The sequence below is a fragment of the Triturus cristatus genome, chromosome 1_2 (assembly GCF_964204655.1).
Source record: "Triturus cristatus chromosome 1_2, aTriCri1.1, whole genome shotgun sequence".
Classification (NCBI taxonomy): domain Eukaryota; kingdom Metazoa; phylum Chordata; class Amphibia; order Caudata; family Salamandridae; genus Triturus; species Triturus cristatus.
The window spans coordinates 933543024-933570385 of NC_140580.1; the positions used below are offsets into that span (position 1 = coordinate 933543024).

General features: G+C 46.2%; 1 protein-coding gene across 2 annotated transcripts in view; it reads right to left on the reverse strand.

Annotated features, from left to right (window-relative positions):
* MASP2 (MBL associated serine protease 2) overlaps positions 1 to 27362 on the reverse strand; it is a 199679-nt gene that overhangs the window by 12669 nt on the left and 159648 nt on the right. For both annotated transcript variants that reach the window (XM_085609864.1, XM_085609865.1), the window contains exon 10: positions 25331 to 25405. In XM_085609864.1, the coding sequence (XP_085465990.1) occupies positions 25331 to 25405 (75 nt within the window). The remainder of the gene's footprint in view (positions 1 to 25330; positions 25406 to 27362) is intronic.

The following is a 27362-nucleotide window of genomic DNA, read 5'->3' on the forward strand; positions in this document are numbered from 1 at the left end:
AATCACACAGGAACTCAGGGCCGCGGCCCTCGTCCGGCCGCCAAGGGCTTGCACAACTCCGCGGCCACTGGCCCTACCCACGAACAGATGATGTCCACCAGGACAGAGGCTCTAGCAATAGCTAATTCTTTCCACGACGACAACCTTAAGATTGTGTTCGACTCGTCAGAGGAAAGCACCATTCAATTGGACTCCGAACATAGTATCACCCTGTTTCCCTCAGTGACACTTCAGACTGTTGATGACCTGGTGGATGAATAACAAGGCTTGCCTGATCACCTCACTTTGTTCACTGCTGCAACAGGATCATATATGCACTATGGCGGGACTAATGAGCCTACATGTATCCTTTCCTATTCTCTACTTAATACGACTTACGCTGCACTTGTAATAGAATGCTAGTTACATCATTTGTTGCAATATTAGCACTTAGGTCCTGGACTGCCGGACAGTGTCTCTCTGTTCAGATTTGATGGTTTTATCAATACCATGTGCCTCTACGGTATGTGGGCCTATGGCGACCTGTTATGTTAGACAAAATACCCATATGTACAACCCACCGGGTCCCGTTGAGCCACCAGAACCTCTGTAACTGCACGAGTAGCATTCTGAGTGGTGGCGGCGATCCCCCTCGAAGCGAACGCACTGTTCTATGCTATTTGTATGTTTTCGTTATTTGTTTGAGTTATGGGGAGCACTGCGTACACTATTGCCTATGCCTATTCACTCTACCACTTTAGGCTCATATAATTTGGTGACCTGGAACTTGCGGAGACTTGGCGCTGTACATAAACGACATAGAGTCCATGCCCACCTCCTTAGGCGTAAAGCGCAGATAGTTTTTATTCAAGAATCGCACCTTACTGATTCGGAGGCCTTGAAGGTTCGAAAGAAATGGAGGGGACACATTTTCTCAACTAACTATTCAGCTTTTTGCGTGAGGGGCGGCCATATGGATTTGTCATGGGGTCCCATTTACAGAAATGGACAGACGCACGGACGAACAGCGCAGGTACATTTTACTGAAGGGAACCCTTGATGTCCTACCAGTGGTTTTGGGCAGCATTTATGCCCCGAACTGTGATTAAGATAAGTTTTTTAATATCAACTAGGCACAGACCTGGCAGGATGGGACGCATATCCCTGGATATTAGGAGGGGACTGTAATACTGTCCTGGATGTGGACTTAGATAGGTCCCCTCCTCGCTGCATGGCGCTGGCGCCCACAAACAAGCTGATGCCCTGAAAACCTGGACGAATGGTTGGGACTGAAAGATGTTTGTCAAATGCTACATCCCACACATAGGGAATACTCCTTCCATTCTCCCGTACACAACCTTCATACTAGGATAGATAGGTTTCTATGTTACCCTCACATTGCCACCAAAATACAACACTCCACATACCTGGCCAAGACCTTTTCTAACCACTGCCCTTTGGAGATCACACTTACATGGGGCAGAGTATCTACCCCGGTCCCCACTTGGAAGCTGTGGCCCCAACTACTGTAGGATGCCCCCTTTCGTACCATGCTATCTACAACGATCACAAATGATTTTTCTGAGAACTGGAACACATCTTCCTCCAATCTTATTGAATGGGACGCACTTAAGGTGGTTGTGAGGGGCTCAGCAATTGGGTCGACAGTGGGGACTCGGCAGGAGATCCATAGAAACCTTATTCGTATAGAAAACATAATGACCGAGTTAGAACACGATGCAGCAAGGGATCCAAGCAAGCAGGCACCTTTACGGGATGCATGTATCCAGCATGCTGAGATCCTTGACACACTCCCGGTTATTGACTATAGGGCTTTTACACAATTGAAGCATACCGAGGCTGATAAGTCTGGCTCACTGTTGGCCTGAATATTGTGGGACAGCCCAGCACCCTCCATTATAACCCAGATTAATGTACCTAATGAGGGCATAGTCCACACTCCACTAGAGATCAACGACGCCTTTTGTAATTATTTCAGTACTCTGTATAGCGAACCTACACACATTGACGACATTTTAGTGGAGGACTTTTTCAACGGCTTCACATACCCATGTCTTAAAGCAGACACATAAAAGGAGCTTTCGGGCCCCATTACTAGACACGAGATATGGGCTGCTATCAAGGGTCTGAAGCGCAACAAGGCCCGGGCCTCGATGGCCTGCCCATAGATATCTTTGAAACGTACTCAGACGTTCTCGTTCCAAAGTTAGAAGAACTATATAAGACAGCCTTGGAGTCCGGTCACCTACCCCATTCCACCATGCAAGCCTTAGTCATTTCACTCCCCAAACTGGGACGAGACGGCACTAACGTATCTAGATACCGACCCCTGTCTCTATTAGCGACCGAATATAAGATCCTAAGTAAGGTCCTAGCTAACCGACTCCTACCCCACCTCACTACCCTAATTCACAAAGACCAATGCAGGTTTCTGCCCGTGCTCAGTACCTCCCTAAACATTAGACGCTTATATCATTTCATGCTGGCTACCCCAGTGGAGTATGGCAATGCTGGCTGTATAGCGTTGGACCTACGCCAAGCCTTCGACTCCATTACATGGGGTTACATGTTCGGAGCTCTGCGACACTTCGGGCTCCCGCCAGAATATCTTCGATGGGTACGTCTGCTGTATACTGGCCCCACTGCAAGAGCTCGTACCGGAATTCATATCTCACGTGAATATACTATACACAGAGGCACACGACAGGGATATCCCCTTTCTCCCCTGTTGTTTGTCCTTGCCCTGGAGCTGTTAGCAATAGCATTGAGGCAGACCGCTGGGCAGCTGGGGACACCAATAGACGGCACCTCAGACTTAATCTTCATATATGCAATGATATAATCATTTACCTACGTGACCTCTCTGCCAGGGCGGAGCCCCTCCCTACACTGTTTTCCACCTTCAAACGTATCTCGGGTCTGGCCAATAATGAAGGGAAATTGAACGCTTTCTACCTACACGACGGACCTCGCCCAAACATGCTCCACTTCAGAAATTATAAATTGCAGATAGCACATCATACATTTAAGTACTTAGGAATCCGTATATACAGAACACAGGCAGACCAACTTGATAGTAATCTGTCAAAGGCAATTACTGGAATACGCTCCAGTGTATCCTATTGGACATCCTTGCCACTGTTGGTGATGGGGATGGTTGCCATTTCCAAGATGGTGGTGCTACCCCGTCTCCTGTATTTCTTTGTGAATTTACCTCTCCTGGTCCCTCAGTCTACCTTTCGCACTCTCAATACAATAATGCTAGAGCTTATTTGGGGACGGGTCGACAGAGGATGACCCTCAAGAAACTGCAATTAGAACCTGATAAGGACGGATTGGGGGTACCTGACTTTAGAGCCTATTACTATGCTTGCCAGCTCCAATGGTTGTCTTATTGGTCATCAGGCAGGGACCTGCAGGAAATAGGGTAGGAGACCCGGGACTTGGAGCGTGGAGTCCTACACACCTTGCTCCTACCGAAAGTAAAGATCACCCGTTGGGCCTCCACTACTTAAAACAGCACTCCACTGCTGGAAAAAGGCCCTACTGTACACTCCAGCTGCAATTCCATATGCTGGTAACATCCCACTCTTGGGAATACCAACCGCTGGTGGCAGGCTCACGAAGACCCGGCTGAATGTCTGGGCAGATGCTAGCGTAGAGGAGGTTGGGTCACTGTTTGGCGATGGAACCCTCCTGGATCATGACGCCTTTGTACGAGCCACTGGGGTACCAGACCGGCTTTACTTAACTCATGCAGCAGTCTCTCACTACGTTAGGACGACATGGGCACCTCAGCGCACTGAACCTCCGCAACACGTTCTCTCTATTATATGGGGAGGGCAGCCATCTTATTAAATGGTTGTACGTTGGCATTCGGGCGCAAGGCTCCATTCTACTCACTGACCTTAAAACAAAATGGTCTTATACAACTGAAGCTGCACTGACTGATAAAGCATGGGCGAGTATTCTAGAACACCCCAAGCGCGTATCCCGCAATGCCAGACTGAAATTCATACAATGCATGGTGTTCCACAGATCCTATTTAAACCCGAAAAGAATTAATCGCATGTTCCCAGACGCCCAGCATCACTGCCCACGCTACAGATACGAGGAAGCAGGCTTTACTCACATGGTATGGGCCTGCCCCCACCTTTGCGATTACGGGGGGGGGGGGGGTCCGAACTGCACATGGGGAGATTACACATTTACAACTCAAGGACAACATGCTGGAGTGTTTGCTAGGCCTCCGCAAACGCACAAGTGCTTTGAAAGTTCCACTGTGTTTCTTTGACCTTGCCCTCATATTGGCTATCCGAGCGATCACCATGAGATGGCAATGCCCTACTTTGTTTGCATGGCAGGAAGAGGTGGTACGATGGTGCGGTGCTGAAAGTGCGGCAATTAGACGCAATGAGGCCCGCGGGCTGCGTAAACATCCCATTTCTATGGAATGGGATCTCCTGCTGGAAGGTTTTAAAGACCTAGATCTTCACCCTCCACATATCACTCCTACCCCATAATGTATCCAGTGTTGTGCAGTCTACGGTTTAAAGAGATGTTAAGGGTCCTACTCACTTCCGCTGCACTCCAGTTGTACTTTGCAGCAAGTAGTCTACACAAGCATACTAGGTTGAACGATATTTAGGAATCGACAGGCCGGGAGGGTGGTGGGTGGGGGGTTGTGTGTTAATGGGGTTGTTTAGGTATATATTGATCATTGAACTGCGTGGTATTTTATATTGTGTATATGCACCCATTTGTATTAGATATGAGACTACCCTCTCCTAGTCTGGCATAAGCTAGCAGTTTTCTTTAAATCTACATGAAGGAAATGTGTGTACAATTAGAAAAACAGAAAATGCCATGTTGTACTTGTCATGACGATTTGAACTCACTTTGTGGTGCTCAATAAAGTTTGTTATAAAAAAAATGCAAGAGGACCACTACAGAGTGCCTGGAGCCCCTCTGCACTGAATATACCACTTGTTTTTCTGGATTGCAAAGTGACTAAGGAAACTCTGACTGCCCCACTTGTCTGGTCCGATGAAAGAGATCGCCTTTCAGTGGTCGAAATATGGCAAATCAGAACCGTCGAAATAACCTTGTGTTTCTCAAACTGATCATCCTACCTAAAACCAACCAGAAATTATGGGTTCGTACAATTGTGAGTTTGACTTAGGATACATAGGAAAACCTATACATTTCAGACCAGCTATGTAGTCTCGTAAAGCGTAGGAGGCTTGAGGCAAAGAGTACCGTGCAGAGGTGGCTAGGTGGACAAACTCAGTAGCATGGAATTGCAGTGCAGATTGAACTTGAATGTGATTCTGCCTGCTGAGTGTTCAAATGAGTGGGTTCCTCCACTTCAAACCCTTGGAATAGTGTTTCCCACCCCTACTCATTATACATGAAAGAAAGCTAGACACTTAAATGCAAGAGCTACACATTTTCAAATTTGATCACAATGGCAGAAACTTGAATGATTGTTTATGTTATGTTCTTTTATGGATATTTTTATACCCGAATAAAGATCATTGATTGATTGAATTATTCCGACATTTTATTATGGTATGTGACCAGCAGCAATCGCATTCTTGTATAGTAACAGAATTTAGTAACCAATATATCACCTGAAGCAAAATTGGGTCCTAAATTTCGTTTACAAAAATACTGCCCCATTAGACTTAATTATAAAATAAATCCACACCCTGGGACAATTAAACAATATTTACAAAAGCAAATTTGTGTCAGACGATATTTTCTCTGGCAGTAGTCTCACATTTCAATGTATGCGGCAGCCGGGCTGCTGAGCTGGTGTAGGGCTTGTCTGCCACTTGGACCCTTGCCTCACCGACCCCAAAGGACTTCACCAAGGAAGGATGGCAAGGTTGGAAATTCTGCTTTGTTAATTACCTCCCAGCCTGGGAATGGCGGCCTCATTAGTGCACACAGGGTGCAGGGCCGGGAACAGGCTCCATTTAGTAGTCGCCATAGTGTGAACATATCATTAGGAACCCACAGTTTGCTCTTGTTCCTGCGAGCGGCGAGTGCCTGCAGCCTGTCTGTGGTGGCGAGAAGGATGGCGGAGCCTATATGCCTCGTGGGCTCTGTCCATACTTGCCCACAGGCCGCAATACATTGTTTCTCTCTCAGCTGCTGGAGAAAGGAGGCAATCTGCATAACATGAGGATGAGACGGCAGAAGCGTGAACGCATTTTCTTTCGTCCCGCCTAGGGCGGGCGGGCGTCATTTCCGTGCCGCTCCAGAGAAAGATTTTTTAGGTCGCCACGAAATGGGGTTGACTTCAATTCGCAGATGCATCACTGCGGTCGTGTAATGCAAGTAAGCCGGAAATAAATATATGAAGACAGAGAGGGGGAGTGAATGAAGAAGGGGAGGGTGCCAAGTTTGAAGGGAGAACTGATAAATGAGGAAGGAAAAAAGTGAGGAAAGAAGAAAAAAGACTGATGAGGAAGAAAGAAGGGGAGAGGAGAAAGGGAGTGGGAAGAAAGAGAAGGAATGGGGAAAGGAGGAGTGGAAGAAAGTATGCCAAGGGAGAGAGATGAGAGTGAGGAGGAAAGAAAGAAAGGATGTGATGAAGAAAGGAAACCACGAAGGAAAGAAGGAAGGAGGACCGTAATATAAGGGGTGGATGGAGGGAGTAAAGGAGGAAGATGAACAGAAGAAGGGAAAAGGGGAGAGAAGTGTGAATGAAAGGGTGAAGAAGGGAAAAAGAGGAAGGAGAGAATGAAAAAAAGCATAATAGAAACAAACTTGTGTGGGGGGGGGGGGACGAGAGAGTGCTTCCCTTATTCTGCTCCAAGAGGACTTGCGTGATGCTCACTCAACGCGTTGCGTGCTGAATGAAAGACCCATATGAAACTGCAGACAGAGGGCGCAGTTGGGCCCAGAGGTGAACGTAGTTAGGAGATGTCTAAGAAGCTGCAGCGCCTCGGAGGAGGCGACGGACTCCTGTGGATGCACCTTCGATGTTGATCATTAGGGCTAAGCACAGGGGAGACCCGAGGAGCAACTCTTACGGATGCAGATTGAGGTGCGTGACACAAGAGCCTTCGACAAAAGGATAACAAAAAATAAATAAAAGCATAAATACAAATTGAGATGTAAAACGTTTTTATATAGTGCACAGTTTATTTGATGCAAATCGAATCAAACTAATGACCATTTGGAAACAGGGCGCCTGAGAGGGAGGTCGAGGGTGAGACAGGCAGGGGAGGGAGATTAGAGAAACGTAAACGAGCGTGCGCGGCCACGCTAATTAGAAACAGATGGCCCCTGTGCGCCGCTGCTCGTTCCCGCAAGGTGGATGCTGCCACACGTAAGAGTGTTAGAAAAGTGCAGACCGATTCTAAAAGGTCATCTCCTAGAGCATCGCATGCGCGCTGTGCTAGGCTCAACCTAAAAAACGTTTTTGCAAAGCAGGCGGTGAAAGCGGCAAAGGCAACAAATCAAAAGAGATGTAAAGAGGCAATGGTCCGTGGCAGGAACAAGGACAAGATGGATCATGAATAAGAAGCAAGCAAATGCTCCATCACCAAGACCGTCCATGGAGAATCGGATTGCGTCACAAAAAGGTAGGGGCATGGGTATAGGGCTTTAAGTGGGATGAAAAAACTGGGTGGGTTTCTCAAAGGAGCATAGCCGATGTAATTAAGGGCGTGGTTTAAGAACATGTAAGCTAAAAATCGGTGCTGAGTATAGTGTGCCGCCCGTCTGGTATTTTGTAGCTTCTGTCATTGTATCCAGATATATAATACAACAAGTAACATTACACCTACAACAAGCCAGAAAAATTGGCTTTGCCAATGGTTGCTAGTTGCATAATATAAATAAGCAGGCAGCTATGGCCTCCTTCTATAGAATACAAAATGCTTCAGTTCTGAAATGATGACACTGAAAAAATATATCGAGTCTCTTTGAAGTTGCATCAAAGGCAGTGTAAGGTGGTACTAGTGCAGAATTAAAAAATAAATTCATCCTGAGGGTGAGGGCAAAAATGGAGAGCCCGACAGAGACCCGCCTGAGCACCTGCTTTTTAGAACCGCCATAGACCGGTAGGACCCGGCGCACTTAAAGCCCTGCGTGGGTAGACTGCGGGGTGGAGGATTGGGGGAGTTGTGGGATGGGAAAATGGAGAGGCTGCGGTTTATTTAAAATTTGCTTTTGAAGTCGTATACTGGGCTATATTGTGTGGCATAGAAAAAGCCCTTATGATTGTATCCTCACTCACGCTCACAAGGCACTCCACAACACCGGACCAGCAAACCTCAACGAACGACTCACCTTCTACACCCCAAACCACCAGCTTCGCTCCACTGACCTCACCCTCGCCACCGTCCCACGCATCAGCAGAACGACCGCCGGCGGCAGATCATTCTCCCACCTCGCCGCCAAGACATGGAACACCTTCCCCATCCACCTGCGGCAGACCCAGGACCTGCTGACCTTCATGAGACTTCTCAAGACCTGGCTGTTCGAGCAGTAGCAGCACCACCCCCCCCCACCCCCCAGCGCCTTGAGACCCTCACGGGTGAGTAGTGCGCTTTACAAATGTTTGATTGATTGATTATATTATGTCATTCTATACATTTACAGGTGGACTCTCTTGTTTGTTCCTCACCTAGAATAGCATATGGATGCGCTGTGTATTGTGTCAGCAAGTGTGCAAGGTCTGAATAACAGATCTCTACGGGTCACTGTTGCTGAATGTCTGATGATACCAAGGGAAGACATTTTCGGCCTTCAGGAAACACACATATATCTTGCCGCTAAGAAACACCTTCTGAAGACCCTAGGATTGTGCATGTTTGGTCACACTACACAGGGAGCACTGTGATGGTGGTTGCGATATAAGCTAATGCAGGGTTTCTGTGTCAGCAACAGGTGTGTTTCAAATAAGTTGAACAGATGGGTTTTATTGGAATGTCAAAAAGTGGGATTTAAATTCACTATCTGCTCAGCTTATGGCTCCAACCTTGATGAGGCGTCAGTTAAAGAATATTTGGCAATAGAATTGGAATTTTAGCCGACACCTATGGTACTCTGAGGAAATCTTAATTGCCATATGGACACGGTACAGTCATCCACACAGGGGTATTGTGGGAGGAAGATGAAGGTGTATTGAGTCATAAAAACATCTTCTGGAATTGCATGGGCTCGTAGATGTCTGGACTGCACTAAATAGTCCGGATCCAGGGTTTACTTTTTACTTTTTTCTCCGTAAGAGGTATTTATGTTTGAACTATTTTCTGGTTTCATCCTCCCTTTTGAGTCAGTCAGGTGTGTCATAGTATCCAAGAGTCTTTTCTGAACATAATCCTATGATTTTGGAATTAGGCAATCATGTAGGGACTAGACCTCAATGCTCATGGTCATTTGATATGGCATTACTTCTGAATAATGATTATACAGACATATGAATGTGTGGTTGGTGGATTTATTTTACTGAAATGGAAGCAATGTTCCAACAGGTGTGGTATGGGTTACGCTGAAAGCTGGGATCAGAGGTAAAACACTCAACTTGAGTCTTAATAATTAGAGAGGCAAAACTAATAAGATCAAGGAACAACATGATTTATTATCCAAGTTAGAGGTGCTCCATTAGAGGATGAATATGGAGGGGGTCACTTTCCTGCGGAGCAGTTTGCCTACCTGAGGGGAGAAATCTTGCTGGCCAACGATCTCCCATTGCTGCCACAGCCCCTCGCCTTCATCCGCTGTGTGTCTCCCCCGCCGCCGCCACTGCCCACCGCGGACGAGAGCAGGGGAGACTACAGCCCCCAGGAACCTTTGCGCCCGCTGACGCAGACAACGCGCCCGGAGGCGCTCAAAAACTCGTAGCTCCCTCGGGGGAGCGGGTCACTTTCCTGCGGAGCAGTTTGCCTACCTGAGGGGAGAAATCTTGCTGGCCAACGATCTCCCATTGCTGCCACAGCCCCTCGCCTTCATCCGCTGTGTGTCTCCCCCGCCGCCGCCACTGCCCACCGCGGACGAGAGCAGGGGAGACTACAGCCCCCAGGAACCTTTGCGCCCGCTGACGCAGACAACGCGCCCGGAGGCGCTCAAAAACTCGTAGCTCCCCCCGCGTCGCGGGACGCGCGCGGGCGGCGCCGGGCTAAGCCCGGGCAAAGGGCGGGCCGTCTGTGGCCGTCCGGGGCCGCGGGAGGCCGGGCTGGGCCGATTTTCTTGGTTTCCGATACATGATTGTCAGTTGCAGCTTTGTATATTCAAGAGGATCGTAGAGACAAGTCGAGGGAGGGGGCTTGAGGGTCACCCACCGTTTGGCATTTCGTGCCCCAGACACAGGTATTCAAACTTCTAGTAGGGGGCTTATCAAGGTGCATTGTTATTTGTGCTTTAGACTGCTAATGTGGGTTGATAGTGTTGGTTAGTACTCACTATAACTTCTCTCTGGGACAGGGACTCGATTTCCCAGGAGTCCCTGCGCTGATATCATCTGCACCTGGGCGCTCTCCCTGCTTGCCCCGCCTCCCGAGCACCTCCCTCCCATATCAGGATCAGTAGTCACACGTTGAGTACACGGGAGCAGCCCGGGACAAGTCTGTGGCCGTCCGTGATTGGACGAGGTTGGGCTGGTCTACAATTATTGGTTTTCCATCCTATCTTATTGTGGTTCCTATCGCAGAGGGCATCCACCTATTAATACAGATTGTGGTTTGTTCTAGGTATTGCTTGCCTCAATATACCTTAATATACTTTAATATGACTCTAAGGTCCGGTAAAGATCGTACAGTTCAACTGCAAGCTTCTAAGGGGATAGTTTCTGGACCGCTTGATGCTTTCATAACTCGAGCGACTGGGTTATTAGAAAAAGAAATAGCAATGGCCGAGAAAAGGCTTTCCCTAGATTTAGTCAGTGGTAAGCGTTCCTCTTTAGGTGCCCTTGCTACAATTTCTAGCCCTGTGGCCCAAGTCTTGTCTAATCGCTCACACTCAGTAACGACGGAGGCATTAATGCATGTTGAAGGAGAAGGGGTGGGTTCTCTACATTCTATAGACAATACTGATTCGAGCTCGGATGATACTCAGAATAGCGGGGCCAAAGATAGGGGCTCAGATAGTGTGGACACAGTTAATAATTCTGAGTCGAATCTACCGGAAGTGGTTGATCCTTTGAGACAAACAGCCCGTAAAAGGAAAAAGATTCAGAGCCATCAGGGGGGAAGAGTTCAGAAGCTGCTTAAGTTAAATGTTTCTAATAGTACTTGTGCAGCTGGTTCGCAGCTGCCCACTGCTCCGCAACTCCCCCCCGGTACTTCCCAACGTATTATGCCCCACTCTAACTCCCCTTGGTTCATCAGATTCATGCCCTACCTGTCTTAATAGCGATGAAATCCTGTTGGTAAAAATGGAGGCCATGATTAAAAAACTCTTGCTTCCCGTTCTGGAGCGAACCAGGTTGATGACCATTAAAATTGATGCTTTGGAGTCTGTAGCGAACATGAATATGCGCTTACTTCAGAAGTTATCCGTCCCCTCCATAGTAGCGGGGGCTTCCACTTCTCAGGCAAATACAATTAAGTGTATAAACAATGATAGCTCTGGTAAAGTAACGGGGGTTGTAGCAACCAAGTCTACAGCACTGGGGGGTTCTGGGGATAAAGCTAGCGCTGCAGGTGTAGGCACCTCGGCGCAGGAATCCAGTAAGGCCACCTCCATGTTAATTGTGCAACGAGCGCAAGCAGGCTGGTCGGACGACAGTGCAAACGTCGCCCCTAGCACCTCATTCCAGCCTTCTTTAGGAAAGCCAGCCATTACTCGTAATCCCACTACCCATACTGGGGGGAACATTACTAAGAATGCTCACCTTCGTACTGATTTACCCCCCGAAGCAAATCAATATACCATTGTGTTAATTGGGGCAGCACCTGTAAAGGAGGGTATTAAAGAGACTGACAGGGACCTACGCAATAAAGTAGTATTCTGGCTTAACAAAAATCGCCCCCTCCCGCCATCAACTTCAACTGAAATTCTATTAGTGAGGAGAGTAGATTGGGTGGGTCATGGGACCAAAGATTTGGAGGGTGATTGTATTTTGGTATCCTTTAAGGACCCTTGGGTGGTAGAGTCCATTCGAAGGGAAGCAAGGTTTGCAAGACTGGGGGATGTACAAACTCTGGGCCTTGCTTACTTCTATCCCGAAAGACATTTTAAATTCCCACCAGGTCCCCCACCTATGAGATTACTAGATAGGAGGCGTCCAACTGTCAGAACACCTTACCGCCCCCAACACCCTCTACTTTTCAATCGCTATGGCCCCCTTTCTGATCTAGAGGCCATCGATTGACTGCATCCTCCAACTAGGGTGAACAGTACTGCTGAGTGTTGTAGGAATGTGGTAACTAGGCCCGAAAGGGTGGAATCTTTTCCTGGGAATGCTGAAGAGGGGGGTTTAATGTTAAATTTTACAGGGGGGACGGTTGAAGCGTCCGTTGAGCATAATTTAGAGGCAATCGTGGGGGTGGATAGTGTACGTATGATTCCCAGTTTGGAGACAAGGGCAGAACTTGCGAAGGCAGTGGAGAACCCAGCTACTACTGTGCCAATGGTTCAATTTTCCAAAAGTAACGTAACAACTCCACACGATACACTAAAGGTAGCCTCCTGGAATGTGGCTGGGATCAAGGGTCGGCTACACTCTGAGGAGTGGTTGGAATTCATAGATACTTTTGACATCATATTACTCCAAGAAACTTGGGCAACGGTCCCAATCCACAGGGTTGGGTTTATTAATTTTTTCAAACCTGCAATTAGTGGTATCAAAGGGCGTGCTTCAGGGGGGCTACTGATTTGGGTGAAGCAGGCCTTGGGATTCCATCTGTCTGAAATACTTGTAGAACATCAAGACCTTTTGGGTATTAAATTGAGTAAGGCTGTCCATCGGGACCTGATTATAATTAACATATGTGCACGAGGCCTACCTGGAGGCCGCTGCCCTGGTATCGTTGATGTAGTGGACAGGTACCTCGATGGGCTGGGAAGCGATAATTTTCTTGTTTTAGCGGATGATTTGAACTGCACCTTTGAGCCGCTTCAGGCAGTTGGGGACAGTTGGGGGTCTGCAGAGGATGCTGTCTGGAACATTCCGGACTTATCAATTGATAAAATTGCTAAAGGGACCGAGGCTGCTTTGAACTGGATGGCTTTATGTTTGAATAGGGGCTTAAGGGCAGTTAATGGTCGCTCCACATCAGATCAATGCGCCTGTGATACTTATGATAATGGTTTAAGGAAAAGCCGCATAGATTATATTTTGCTAAAGTTGGAATTCTGGCAATACATGATAGACATGGAAGTGGTATCCCGCCCAGAAAGCAACCACAATCCGTTGTCACTTAGACTAAGGTTTCCGGGTATAAATAGATTGAGGAATCCAGATACTCTTAGGACAGGAGATGTCACCTTGACCAATGACCGAAGAAGGCTGAAATGGTCTAGGTTAGTGGGCGACGTCACTCTCCTTGAAAGTATTAAAAATTTGGTCACCAATACGATGAACGAACCCATGCCCATTGTGTTTGAGGGGGTCGGCCTTGATTATGTTATCGAGTCTCACGAAGGTTGTTTTGAGCAGCTTAAATCTCTTTTATCCATTCCATGTTCAGAAGGCCCGTTAAAAAAACTTGCTTCCCGTCAGAAGTGGTATAATGGGAAATGCAGGGAGGCCTATAGCCAACTAGTTAAAGCGGTCAAGTCTCGGGTTATGAGCGATGTCAAGCTAGCAAGGGTACAGTATAAAAAAACCCAGTGGGATGCTAAAAGAGAGTGGGAAGATAGGCACTGGTCCGACCTTTTGGATGCATCTACATCCAATAACCAGACTAAATTCTGGGAACTTGTAAAGTGGGGCAGAGACCCAGATTCGCAAACGCCTACAAATCATGTTTCCCCCGAAACCTGGGTGGATTTTTATGCTGCCCAATTTAGGTCTGAGAACTCGGAATCCTCCACAATGTTAAGTAATGTGTATACATTGTCTGATCAAGGTGGGGTCCTGATCTTCACAGAACATGAAACTGAATTAGCCTTGGGTCTGACTCAGCGGGGGAAAGCACCGGGGATGGACCTAATCCCTGCTGACCTGTTTAAAGCCAACCATGAACTTTGGGTACCGTATATTACCAGGTTAGCCAACGTAATTGCTAAAGGAGCTAGAATCCCCAAGTCATGGAAGGGGGCTGAGATCCTTCCAATTCACAAAAAAGGAGATCGGTCTAATCCGGGCAATTATCGCCCGATTAGCCTTATTGATTCTCTTCAAAAGGTCATTGCACGGATGGTCTTAGGTAGAGTTCAGGGTTGGATGGTTTCTGAGGGCATCTTGTCTCCCATGCAAGCAGGTTTCAGATCTGGTACCAGCACCATCGACCAGGTGTTTAGATTTTGTCTAATTTACTGGAAGGTGGTGCTGTTGGGCGGGGGAACAATCTTCACCGCGTTTATCGATCTGAAAGCGGCTTTTGACATGGTGCCGAGGGCTAAACTGTGGCGTGTCTTGAGAGACTTAGGCTTGCCCATGGAACTACTTGATTTAATTGTTAAACTGCATGAGGACAACTTTGCAAGGGTTCGGTGGGGAGGCCAAGGACAAGTGACGAACAGCTTGCCGGTAACACGCGGGGTTCGTCAGGGGTGTGTCTTGGCGCCCACACTCTTCCTGCTATTTATTGACCAGGTAGTACATTTTTTTAAGGCTTTCCCCACTGATGCTCCTTCCCTGGCCGGGAAGAGGTTCCCCATGCTTATCTTCGCTGATGACACCCTGCTCCTCTCTAAGACCAGAAGTGGTTTACAGCGGGCCCTGAACCGCTTTGAGGAGTTCTGTGTCATCAACGATCTGAAGGTAAACGTGGGCAAAACTAAGTTTATGGTTTTTACTAAGAATCTCTCGGTGCGGAGTTCGGTAAGCATGGGTGGGGCTAATTTGGAACAAGTTGAGCATATGACCTACCTAGGGGTGACCCTAGACTTTCGCTTGCGATGGAAGGAGCAGGTGGTCGAACAGCAGCTAAAACTGGCCCGCTTAACTGGCTGCCTTCTTAGGGAGCAAAAGAGATCCATCACCAAACGTGTGCACCCAGCGCTAAAAATTTATGACACAAAGATTAATGCTGCTATTTTATATGGTGCGGATCTCTGGGCGTATATGGATCTTTCTAGCCTGTTTAAAGCACAGTGTAAGTTCTTGCGGAGTTTAGTGGGGCTACCGCAATCCACTCCATCTATACCCCTTTGTTTGGACTTAGGATGTAACCCAATAAATGAGATGGCAAGGTTCAGATTGGTAGCCCTTTGGAGGCGGATTTGGACTTCTCCCGACCTTGCCCTATTTGCTAACGAACTAGCTGAAGTTAGCTCCATTGAGGGCTCCGGGAGAATTCCATGGCTACGCACGGTAAAAACCATTCTGGTTGAAATGGGAATGGAACAGCTGTGGGTGTCTCCAGGAACCAATGTGTTTCCCACCAAACAAGAATTTAAAGCACTGTATTGGGCCTCAGTTCGACAAACCCTAGTGACTGCTTCTAGCTCTACCAGTCTAACAGGAAGGTTCCTGGCTAATAAGCTGGATCTTTCTCGCGAGAATTACTGGGATATTATTACCAGGCCTCTCGACAAGAAACTCTATCATCAGTTTCGGGTGGGATCTCTGCCTTTGAATTCATTCACTAAAAATTGGGCTTCTGGAGTAACCGAATTTTGTCAATGGTGTCCAGGCCATAAGGAGACTGAGGGTCATCTTTTATTTGCCTGTCCCATGTATCAAGACCCACGTAGAAAATGGATGAAACCTCTGTTCCAACGCCTTACCTGCAGTAGGTCTGCGGAGGCCATCCGGGTATTAAAGACCAATACCTCAGAGTTGTTTGTGGTGAGCACAGCGAAATTTCTTGGCTGGGTTTGGATCATTAGAGATAAAAAACAGGTAGAAAGGATTCCTCCTCTGAATTGCATTTAAAACATTTTATCTAATGATGGATATTGTATAGTGTATTAAGACTGTTTTACTTACTGTTTTTATACTTTTAAAAATATTTAGACGGGTTGTCTTTGTATTAATGGGATGCTTAACAAGGGCTTTAATGTACTGATTTTATTGTGTGTAAAAAATACTTGTAAACTGGACAGTCTATTGTGATTGTAAAGTATGGTCCAAACTGTATGTGCTGATTTTGCTGTCTTTTATGATTTTATTATCGAAATAAAGACCTTAAAACCTGAAACCTGAATATGGAGGGGCAAGCGGAGAGATTCTCCAGGAAATAACAACTTGCAAAGTGAGCACCAACCGCATGCCTGCTAAAAGGGCTGTGGAGAAGTACCAACTACATAATGAAGAGAGCTATGAATGTAGCAACAGTTAAGGGAAGCAACTGGCCCTCAAAGTAAGACATAAAGAGGTATAGCCTATTTACAGTGTTTTAGCTCCTTGCTGGAATGTGCACGCTCCCAAGATAACTTGGGATAGGGGGGATACTACAATCTGCCCCTTTCTACCTTACGAAAGCTCTATGAGACCAATTCAGTGAAGTATGGGATGGGATTGATTCTATTGTTTATGCTTTTGTCACAATATCATACTATGTAATGTGGATAACGGCCCGGCTTGGTGATTCTTTTTATAGGGGACATGGGTCCTCAGCTTATCTGATCATTGTTGTATTGTTATATAATCAATAAACAGACTTTGAAAATAAAGAGGTATAGAGCTGCATTATTTCCATTCATGATGATCAAGGTCAGGTAGTTAATAGCCTAGAGGGTATCATTTGGGTAATCGTCGAGTTCTTATACCCTTCATCAGTAGGACTTGGCCCCCTCATCGGATGCTACTAAGCAATATTTGGATCAAGCAGGTACTGTGGATTTAGGAGAAGAAGGTAGGGTGGAACTTGAGTCTCTGCTTACTCTAGAGGAGTTGAAAGAGGCACTGGGCTCTCTGGCACGCAGGAAAGCTGTGAGGACTGTTTATCATACTGTGTTCTCAGTCCTTTTATCTGTTATGGTTGCCACTTTTTTGGAGGCCCAGGGGGAATAGTCCGTTCCTGAGTCATGAGCAATTACTAACATTGTGGTGTTCTTAAAAAAGAGGGAACCACGTATGAATCCTGGATCTTCTAGGCCAATTTTGCTCATCAACAGAGATGCTAAGATTTATTCAAAGGTGTTAGCAGTCTGGCTAAGCAGGATCATTGTCAATTTAGTCTCTCGATGACAACATGGGTATGTCCCAAGTTGTAGCATGACAGATCATATTAGACTGGGAATAATGCTATTTGATATAACAAAAACTACCAGGACCAGTATGGCAATTATCATGTTGACTTGGAAAAAGCATTTGACCAGGTCACCTGGGCCCAGCTTTGGGAGGTACTTGAGAGGGCAAGAGTGGGACCTGGTTATCAAGCAGCTCTACGGGTCACGTATCGCAATCTGATTGCTATAATACAATTGTTGGGTATGGAGATTGACAGTATTAAAATTAACAGAGGGGCAAGGCAGGGGTGCCCATGCTTTCATCTTTTATTTGCTCAATATAATTTTTGGTAAAACCTATTAATATTTCAGCTGTGGTGATGAATGGCTTTGTGTCCAAAATGCTGGCATATGCAGACCCTGATGGAGCATTCTGGGAGGTGCTTATTTTGGACGTATTTTAGAGTATTTCTTGTTTAAGGGAAAGACCCAAATTGTATGTAATAATGATACTTGATTTAATGATTTTCGGCAGACTGATAGTGTGGTTTATGTGAGAGTTAACATAAGATCCAGGGTGGATAATGTTTTTTCATCTAACAGAAACCAGGAGGACCAGTATGGCAATGATCCTGCTTGACACAGAAAAAGCATTTGAACAGGTCACCCGGGCAGATGTTTGGGAGGTACTTGAGAGGTTAGGAGTGAGGCCTCGTTATCGGGCAGCTATACTGATCATGAATCCCAATATGACGGCTAAAATACAATTGGTCGGAATGGAGACTGACAGTATTAAGATTAGCAAGCGGACAAGGCGGTGATCTCCTATTTTATTTGCACTATATAATAAAACAAATTCTGTAATTTATTAATAAGTCAGCTATAATCCCCGTGGTGATCAATGGTTTTGCGACTAAGATGATGGCATATATGGACAATGTGGCCATTGTCACCACAGACCATCATGGAGCCATCTGAGAGGTGGAAGCGGAGCTGCTAGTTTTGGACAGATTTCAGGGTTTTTCTTAAATAACGGTAAGACCCAAATTGTTGTAATGATGATACTCACTTTAATGATTGTTGGAAGACTGATAGTGTAGTCTATCTGGGAGTTAACATAACCTCCAGGGTGGATAATGTTTTTTCATCTAACTATGATCCTATTCTGTACTAGATTAAGACCAGGCACACACAAATATACTCCATCTAACAATAATCGGGTGATGTAATCTCATTAAAATGTAGGTGCTCCTAAATGTTCTTTACCTATTTAGAGCAATTTCTGCTGGGGATAGGGTATGATTGGTTTAAGATGCTGGATGGCCTCTATAGTAACTTTATCTCAGAGTATAAAAGGGCAAGAAGTGTCATGAAATACCTAGTCTTGCCTCTGGAAAGGGGTGGCTAAGCCATTCCTCACTTTAACGACTATTATTGGGCAACAATGCCTAAATATTTGGAGTTGTTGATCACTAGTTCTCGTGGTATTTATTGTGTGCCAGAGAGCATACCGAGTATCTACAAATTTGCCATGGGCAAGGAAGCTAGAGGGTGCCTCCTAAGAAGTTTGGAACCTTGTTATTATAATAAAAGTTAGGTTTAAAACAATTGCGACTGTTTATAAAATTTGGATAAGCCTGAGTGGTAAACTGGGCATAGTCTGGTATCATTCTTGCACTCAGCTTTAGCGTTCACTAATGCAAATGCTGTCTGGCTTGGGAGAAGGCGGGCATATTGAAAGTAGGGTACATCTTTTCTGAGGGTCATATCTGCTGTTTGGCGGATTTGCAGTTGAAGTACGGATTGCCCAAGCAAAGCTTTTTAAAATACTTGCAAATAAGAGACTTCTTCCATAAATTGGATGCGGATAGAACGTCAGTAGAGCAGAAAGTGGTTGACCAGTCCTTTAAACCCCTGGGGTGGCACTAAAACAATATACAAGCTGCTTATTGATCTTTACCTAAATGATTTAAATATTTAACAAGAGAAATGGGGTAGAAGACTAGATACTGCTTCCGATACCATATTTTTCAGGCAATCTCTGAACATTGGGCAAAAGATACTGTTGTGTGCTAGGTTAAGAAGTTGAAATTTTAAAGACATTGTACAACCTATATTATACCCCTCAGAAGCTGTGCAGCTGGGGAAAAATAATAGATTAAAATTGTCTGTGATGTGGTGACAGCAAGGCTGATATAGTACACATGTTTTATACTTGTGTAAAACTAGTACAGATCAGGAATAAAATATGAAAGTTTTTGAGCATGATTCTAAACACTCAGGTCTACATCACGCCTCAGCTAATGCTACTAAGAGTTTATGTGCAGCATAGTGATGATGGGTGTAAAATATACCCAATTTTTGTTGCAGTGGCAGTATGGTCTTATGTTCAGGATCGTTATGGTGGATAAGTATTTAATATCAAGGTGCGAACCCTTTTAATAACTTCAGGGCAATAGTATAGCTTTCCTCACAGCCGTTTTTTTTCTTTCTTGTTGGGTATAGTAGGCTTTGGTGGAATTTAAATGGAGGGATAACCCTGTGGGGTAACAAATCAATTATCATGTATGGACAATCGCTGGTTAATTAATTTTTAGCGATAAATGATTTTTCAGATGAAGCTTTTATTATTTATGTCTTTAATGATGGAAAAAGACTGGTTAGTCTGCTTGATTTTTTTATTTTTTATTCTAAAATGTATTTCGCCTCCATAAAAAAAAAGAAGGAAGCAAATGAGTGATAAGCAATGGGCAGACTCCAAGTCACTGTATGTTGTTGACGAGCCACAATATATCTAGGAGGATTTGAACTAAAAACGAGTCAGACTCAGGATGAATTCTGGTTTGGCCACCTTATTTGAATCGCTACAGAACTTTGGGCACAAAGAGACCTTAATTGGGAGAAGTATGAAGGTCAGCTGGTCCTTATGCCTTCTGTAAGCTTCAACACTCTGATTTTTAGAAGGAATACTTGAGCCATTGGATCGCGGGCCAGAGAAACATCTATGCTCTTTCTGTGCCAAAACCTCTATTTTGTATCTTCCTCTTTGGAACAGAACTTTCTCGCCTAGTATCTCCTTTCTGTAGGCAAGCTACTGGGGGGGTTGGGAAGTGAGGGTGGCACAGAGCCTAGCAGCTGCTCGTCATTCATCTCTACATTGATTCATTTGGTGCTGAGTCTGCCTAAATACTGGAAGGTAGTAGAGGGCAGAGTACCTTTCAGATAATTGTCCCCCTACCGCCACATTGTTTGGACTGTTGGATGCAGGGGGGCATCTGAATGACCTTTGGGTAATCTTTCCTATACCTCTTCAATGTCTGGCTAAGTGCTGGATGCAAGTGAGGTCACGAGGCCTGGATGTGTCTCCTTGTAGAGGTGGCATCGACACTGGCTGAGGGCGTCCTGAAATTAATACCATAGAGAATTCCTGTTAGAAATGGGATTTCTGGTTGGCTAGGGCTTGTGCCAAAGCCAGGCAGAAACCACCACTCTAAGTCAGGGCTGGGGAGTTACATGCCAAAGATAACCCCTGCTCACCCCCTTGGTAGCTTGGCACAAGCAGTCAGGCTTATCCCGGAGGCAATGTGTAAAGCGTTTGCGCGCGCACCCAGCAACAACACCCAAGGCCCACCACAAAAGAAACTCCACACAAGGATATATATACAAATAGCCTTTCTATTATAATAAACACATTAGATAATTTTCACACAATTTACACTGTGCCAACTGGCACTGGGCGGAATTTACAGGGGACTATTTACACAAGACAGGGCCACAAGGACCACTGTCAGAATCAGCACAAATCACCAGATTGTAAATGTAGAAATGTAGAACAAATAATAAATGTAGCGCACAACCAGTAACCACTGGTAAAAGGTAAGTACACCCTACGCAATCCTAAACACCTTAGGCATATATCACGCAGGGGACCCTGAACTCACTAGCATAACCTATACTAGGGAAACAATCTCCTACGCATAGACACCTTTAGAAATAGAAATAAGCATAAAGGCAATACACATGGCGCACAAGTACACATGTAAAAATAACCATGTACCCTAGATGAGGGCACAATACCGGAAAACTGTCCCCAGGCCAACTTGGCCTTTCAGGGGCTCAAACGCCCTTTGTCCAGAATGTCTGGGCTGACTAACAAAACCAGCCAAGCAAAGGTGCGCCAACCACTCAAGCCTAAAAGAGGCAGCTGCCCACTAATTGCTGGGCAGCTGTGGAAACCAAGGTGGGTATGGGCATTCACGGTGCCACGGTCCTCCGAAGTAAATGCCCCCCCAGTTAGTGTCCCGCTTTCTCTCGTGGTACAGCTGGAATGGGACCTGGCACCACTGTGCCTCACGAAGGAATGCCCCCCGAGTCCCACTCCGGGACTTCAACAAAGAACTGCCCCAACACGTTGCAGCTGCCCGCTTCTGCGGCGCAGCTTAGAAAATGTCACCGGCACCGAAGAGGTGCCCCGAGCGGCACCACCACTGTAGTGCATTCAGCCCCCCCCTTTCTTACTGGGAGCGCACCAACAGCTTTCTCTGGGTCCCCGTGAGTGGGGGTCAGGCACTGGAAACGTGCCTCGGCTCTCTCCCACCCCCGGGCCCCTTCCTCACCTGGTCGGCGGTCACAGGAGCGCGGGGTGGGCTCCCATCTGCCTCCTGCTTGTCTCGTTGGGCAGCGCAGGGCTCTCCTTCCCACAGGGGAGCTCCACTGTACTCGGCTGGCTTCTTCCGTTTCCCGGCCCGATGGCCGGAACTTCCTTCTCGCCGGGCCAAGCCCCGCCCACGTCTCGGCGTGGGTTGCCTGGCTTCCTGGTTGGCGGCGGTGAGGTCAATACGGAGTAGGCTCCCGTTTTAAGATAAACACAAATGCGGGGTGGGCACCCGCCAACGTGCACTGCAATGCGGGGTGGGCTCCCGCTCGATCAGCAGCGCTGGGGGGGGAGGGATCCCTACGCTCGGGATTCCCTCAAAAGTCGCTTCTGCGGCAGCGGGTTGCCGGTAACCCTCTCCTCTTTGCACAAAAAAAATAGAGCGATCTTCCGCAAATAAAGATATAGCGCTCCCCAGGCGCTGCAGTACACAGTTCCAGGAAAACATGAAAAGCTCTCCCCAGCAATAGAGGGAGAGCGCTCTTTCCAATAAAGGCAAGGTCCAGGGAAAGTCCTTTTTTTAGGATGAAGGGGGGGTAAAGGCTGGGCCCAGGGGCCATCTCACAGGGCCCTCCAGCAGGGAGGCAGTCCCCAGTGGCCGTTCCTCCTGGCGCCCAGCAGCAGCAGGCCGCCCTCAAATTAGGAACCAGAGAGAACACTTTACATGGGGTCACAGCCCCTTTTTATACACAGGTTTCCTTTGTCTCAAGGTGCAGGGAAGGGGCGAACCAGATGCAACTGGTTCTGGAGCACTTTGTTTTGCTCAGCCCCTCTCCCTATTCACAGAACAGGCCAGGGTAATCAGTCGCACCACAGGGGGCAGAGCCAGCATTGTGTGGGGGAAAGCCCAGCCCTATTCAGGTCCCAGGTGTACTCCTCCCACTCATCAACATGCAGATCTCTCCACTCACCACTGGGGCAGACCCATCCTGACCCCTGGAGCCAGGCACACCAGCCAATCACAAGCCAGACAGTCACTTCACATTTAGGCCAGCGTCTAGAAGTGGCACTTCCACACTAGACACAGTAACGCCGCACACATCATCGCGCAGCATTCAATCTCACGAGTTCGCACATACCAAACTCGACCCTGCACTCCCCACGCACCAGGAACTACCATGGACACACACATTCCCCATGCATTCCTATGGGAGGGCAGGTCAGTCTCATTCAATGGGACACAGAGCTCACGCACTTTACACTGGGACACAGTGTTAAAGTGCCTAGGGGTCTAAAACCACTAACACTCCATAGGGAAAAAGCTAAGATAATCACAAAAAGTTTAGGGGTGAACCTGCCAGAAGGGCCAAGTCCAACAATTCCCATTAGCGGTCTTGTGTCAATAGTACAGAAGCACTGAATTTTTAAGAAGACTCATAGTGCTGAAAGGAGTCCAAGGATGTCTTAGGGCCCATCAGGAACACCTGCTTGTTTGTGAGAGGGGTTTGAGAATGGACAAGAGGAAGACCTAAACAGCAAGGTCCCTATGACTGTGAGCTCTGCAATCACCCATGCACCTCCTACGGCACTATTGCTGCTGTGACTCACCTGAGGTCGTGGGTAGTGTGCTCATGTGAAGCACAGACTCTGTCGGCTGAGGTCATTTTCGCAGCATCTCCACTTGTTGGTCTGTGCCGGATGCATACCACTAAAGGGGTGTGGCCTCCACTGACAGCAGTGCGCCACAGGACTTTCACCACCAGAACAGTACTGTGACATTGCTCCTCAAAGTGAGGGAAAACATGCACTAGCCCGTGGCACCAATTATTATCCAATTGTGACCATGAGTGACCAAAGCAACAGGCCCTACCTCATTAAGGCACTTTGATACCCCCATGCACAGGGCCAAGGGTAAACACATCTTACAATACAAAATTGACATAGAGCATATCAAGGTACTGCTCCCATTTGTACCCGAATAATCACCTTCTGTTATACTATGTACAGTGATTTATTCTGTGTAAGAGTATTAAAGTACTTTTCTTTTTGTAAAATTACAAACAAAGTACTGGCTGGATAGTGAGGAATTATTTGTCACCTGATGACAGTTACACAATGAGTCTCTCAACCACTTACTTGAGTAAGCCCTCGGCTACTTGACTTTGCTACTCAGAGGGTGAAATGTCAATGGGGTGAACTTGGTGCTCAGTTTGGGGTCCAACAGCATGGTTAAGTCAATGGACATCAGTAGGAAATTGCTCAGATTGACAGAATCTGAGCCAAGGAACCCCTGACTTGCCACGGAGCTCTTGGAAAAGGCCCCGCTCCCATCAAACCCTAAAATAGACTCCTATGTATTTTGCACCCTTATTGTTTTTTAAAATAAGTTTTAAACCTGCAGTTAACCTAATTTGCTAAAGAGAATATGCTGCCAGACAGCTGTTGGTAGGGGATGGATAGGATCCATGCGGGCATTTCTCCTTGACGAATATGTGACTATAGGAGGTCCCCTCCTTAACAGACCATGAGGCAAAATGCCACCAGTAACTAGGTATCAAATACAGATGTAGGTAGGTCCTTTCTGCTTTTATTAACAAACTTCTTACCTTTACTTCCTGTTAGGGCTAGGGAGGTAGGTATTAACTCCAATGAAAGCCCAAGACCTTTTAGGCTTTTAGAAAAGGGCAGAAACATGTTGGTTGAACCCAGAAGTATACAATAATCATAGTATCCACACCTATATCCCGCCATTACCCAACAGTATTTTGTAATCACACCTAGGATACCACAAAATAAAGGAATACTTTTGTGGTATACCCTGAAGTACTTTTAGTTAGCAACTGGACCAATGCTATCCAGAAAAAAAATTATGTAAGAACTCCCTCTGGATAGCCCAACCTGAGGTCGAGTCCGCCCTGGTAGTATCACCTTACCAGGGTGGGACGAGGAGGCCTATGATGGAGCATGTCATATTACATGAGTGAGCCCACCTCATCCAATTCTTGGATTTGCTATCTTTAGCAGGAGACACAAAATCCTCCTTTTTTATAAACAGAATCATCTGGATTGCTTCTGTTATTTCCCCCTAGACACTCCCAACACAAGGACAACAGGCCATTATTGTGTTATAATATGCTGTCAAGGACACTAGCTAAAATGCAGGTTTGGCTATGTTGGACTCTTCTACTTCGTGAGAGAAATAAGACTTTAGAAGTCATCATAATAACAAACAAGGTATTCTCCTGAAAATACTTTTGAACCCTATGGAAGATGAAAACTGCTTCCTAGCTCTTCTGGAATCAAAAAGATGTCAGTAGTGTTCAAAACCACAATGCAAACATGGTCTTTAACATCAGAGCATTGTTAGTGTCTATGTTTTATTCACCCCACATTGAATGAACGAATTGTGTGTGTGTGTGTATATATATATATATATATCTATATATATATAGATATATATATATATATATATATATCTTCAAATGGATACATTACCAGGGTCACAGACGGGGAGCGTCCTTTCTCCTGTGGTGCTCTCCCATACACCTGCTGTTCCACAACGGTAAATGCCTGGAAATAGGTAAGGCAGAAACATGAATGATTAACATATGGATGGGATGACTCACACACAGAAGGTTGAGACACCATGCATTTAGGGACAGGTGACATTAGACGAGCTGTAGGTTGAAGAAGGGGACCGTGGTGTATGCCCTGGTAAACCAGAAGGTCATGGTGGCATGCAGAGGGTGTTCAAGTCATTGAAGTATCATAGTATACATTAGAGGACTAGTAGACAGACATGCTGGGGTGGCAAGGTCACCAAAAGTAATACAATGTTTCTAGATGTGATGGAACTAATAAGTATCCCACATTGGATAACAGTTACATTTGTTATGTACAGCGCTTAGAAATGGCTTAAGTGCATAAAACAAGTCATTATAAACCAATTTTGAATCTATAAATTTGAGTTTAATTAACTCCTGAACCTTTATAAATGATTATTTGGAGCTCCCTGCATGTGTGAGCAGACTCAGTAAGCTTCCAGTGCCAGATCATAAAAGATTTTTGGTTGGCGCTATTACATGTTCTGGGTGTTGAGTAAAGAACTGCTTGGTGCAAACATCATCCAACGTATTATGAACGCAGAATTGTGAGGTGGTAGTGTGTGCTAACAAGAATTATATAGATGGGTACCAGTGTGTTACGAGGATGTTTTACACCACGGAGTTCTGAGTGACATCAAATAGACACTGAACCTTGAGGTTAAAAACATCCACATTATTCACTTTTTACCAGCTATAATTATGTTAGCATTGCCCACCAAAATCATCTGCCCATGCTTTGAACTCCTGCTGCACAAAGACAAAGGAGTAATGAGGAAGCTATACATAACATTGCCTCTACTCCCTGTACCAAATACAAAATAAGCAATGCCTAGCCTCCTGCCACCCAGGCCCACCACTCTCCGTGCTGTCCCTTCCCTCTGCTCAAGAACCTGTGCTCCTTGCTTTTCGGTTCTGACGGGCTCTCAGAGAGCACAACAAGAGCAACCTAGAATTCCTTCATGATGTAGCAACAGTGGGTAACAGCTTTGTTTACAGCAGCTGCAGCCCATACAGGCAAGAGCGGTGGGGCGATATGGCCAGGTGGGGGTGGGGATATTGACAGACGATGATGAGGGGAAATTCTATAAATAATTAATTTTCCCTTGTCGCCGTTTGTCAAAAATACCCCCCCCCACCTCCCCCCCCCCACCCGGCCCCACTGCCCCACCGCTCTTACCTGCACAGGCCGCAGCTGGTTAACAGCTATTGTTACTTCATACCAGTGAATTACTAGATTTAGAATCCAGTTATTCACACTAGAGGCTCTCTACCAGAGCCATGCATAACAAGTATATTTGTGCATATTTGCTGTGTTTTATTTTACTGTGCTGGTGATGTGTTGTTTTTGTGCTGCTATGTGTTTGTGTTGAATAATTAAATTGCATATTGTGGTTCACTGTGGTTGTTTTCTGTGCTCCATTTTGTGTTATGTTATTGCGTTCTGTTCTACTCTCAGAAACGCAGACCTTCCAACTTTAATATTCACAGTACGATTGTACAGAGAAGGAGGCAGGACCTTGGCAAGGGGGGTGGGGGCTCAGTAAATGGGGCTTTGGACATCCTGCTCTGCCTAAACACAACCCTCCTGTCCCTTACATTAAGTATTACTTATCTGGAGGAATATATGTGTTTACATCGAATGCGCTACAATGCATTCCATTACAACGCAAACCATTACATCAAACTCATTACAACGACTTGCTGTAGGGGGTGCGCTGGGCTTAGGAATAGTATGATTTACTATTCCTACTCCAGTTTGTGCAACAACAGGGAAGGTGTTGGGTTGTAGATCCAACACCTTCTGCCCCCTACAGCAAGTCGTTGTAATGACTTGCGATGTCATGGTTTGCGTTGTAGCAACACAGTCGTTGTAACAACTGCATTGTAATGGAATGCATTGTAGCGGAATGCATTGTAGCGCA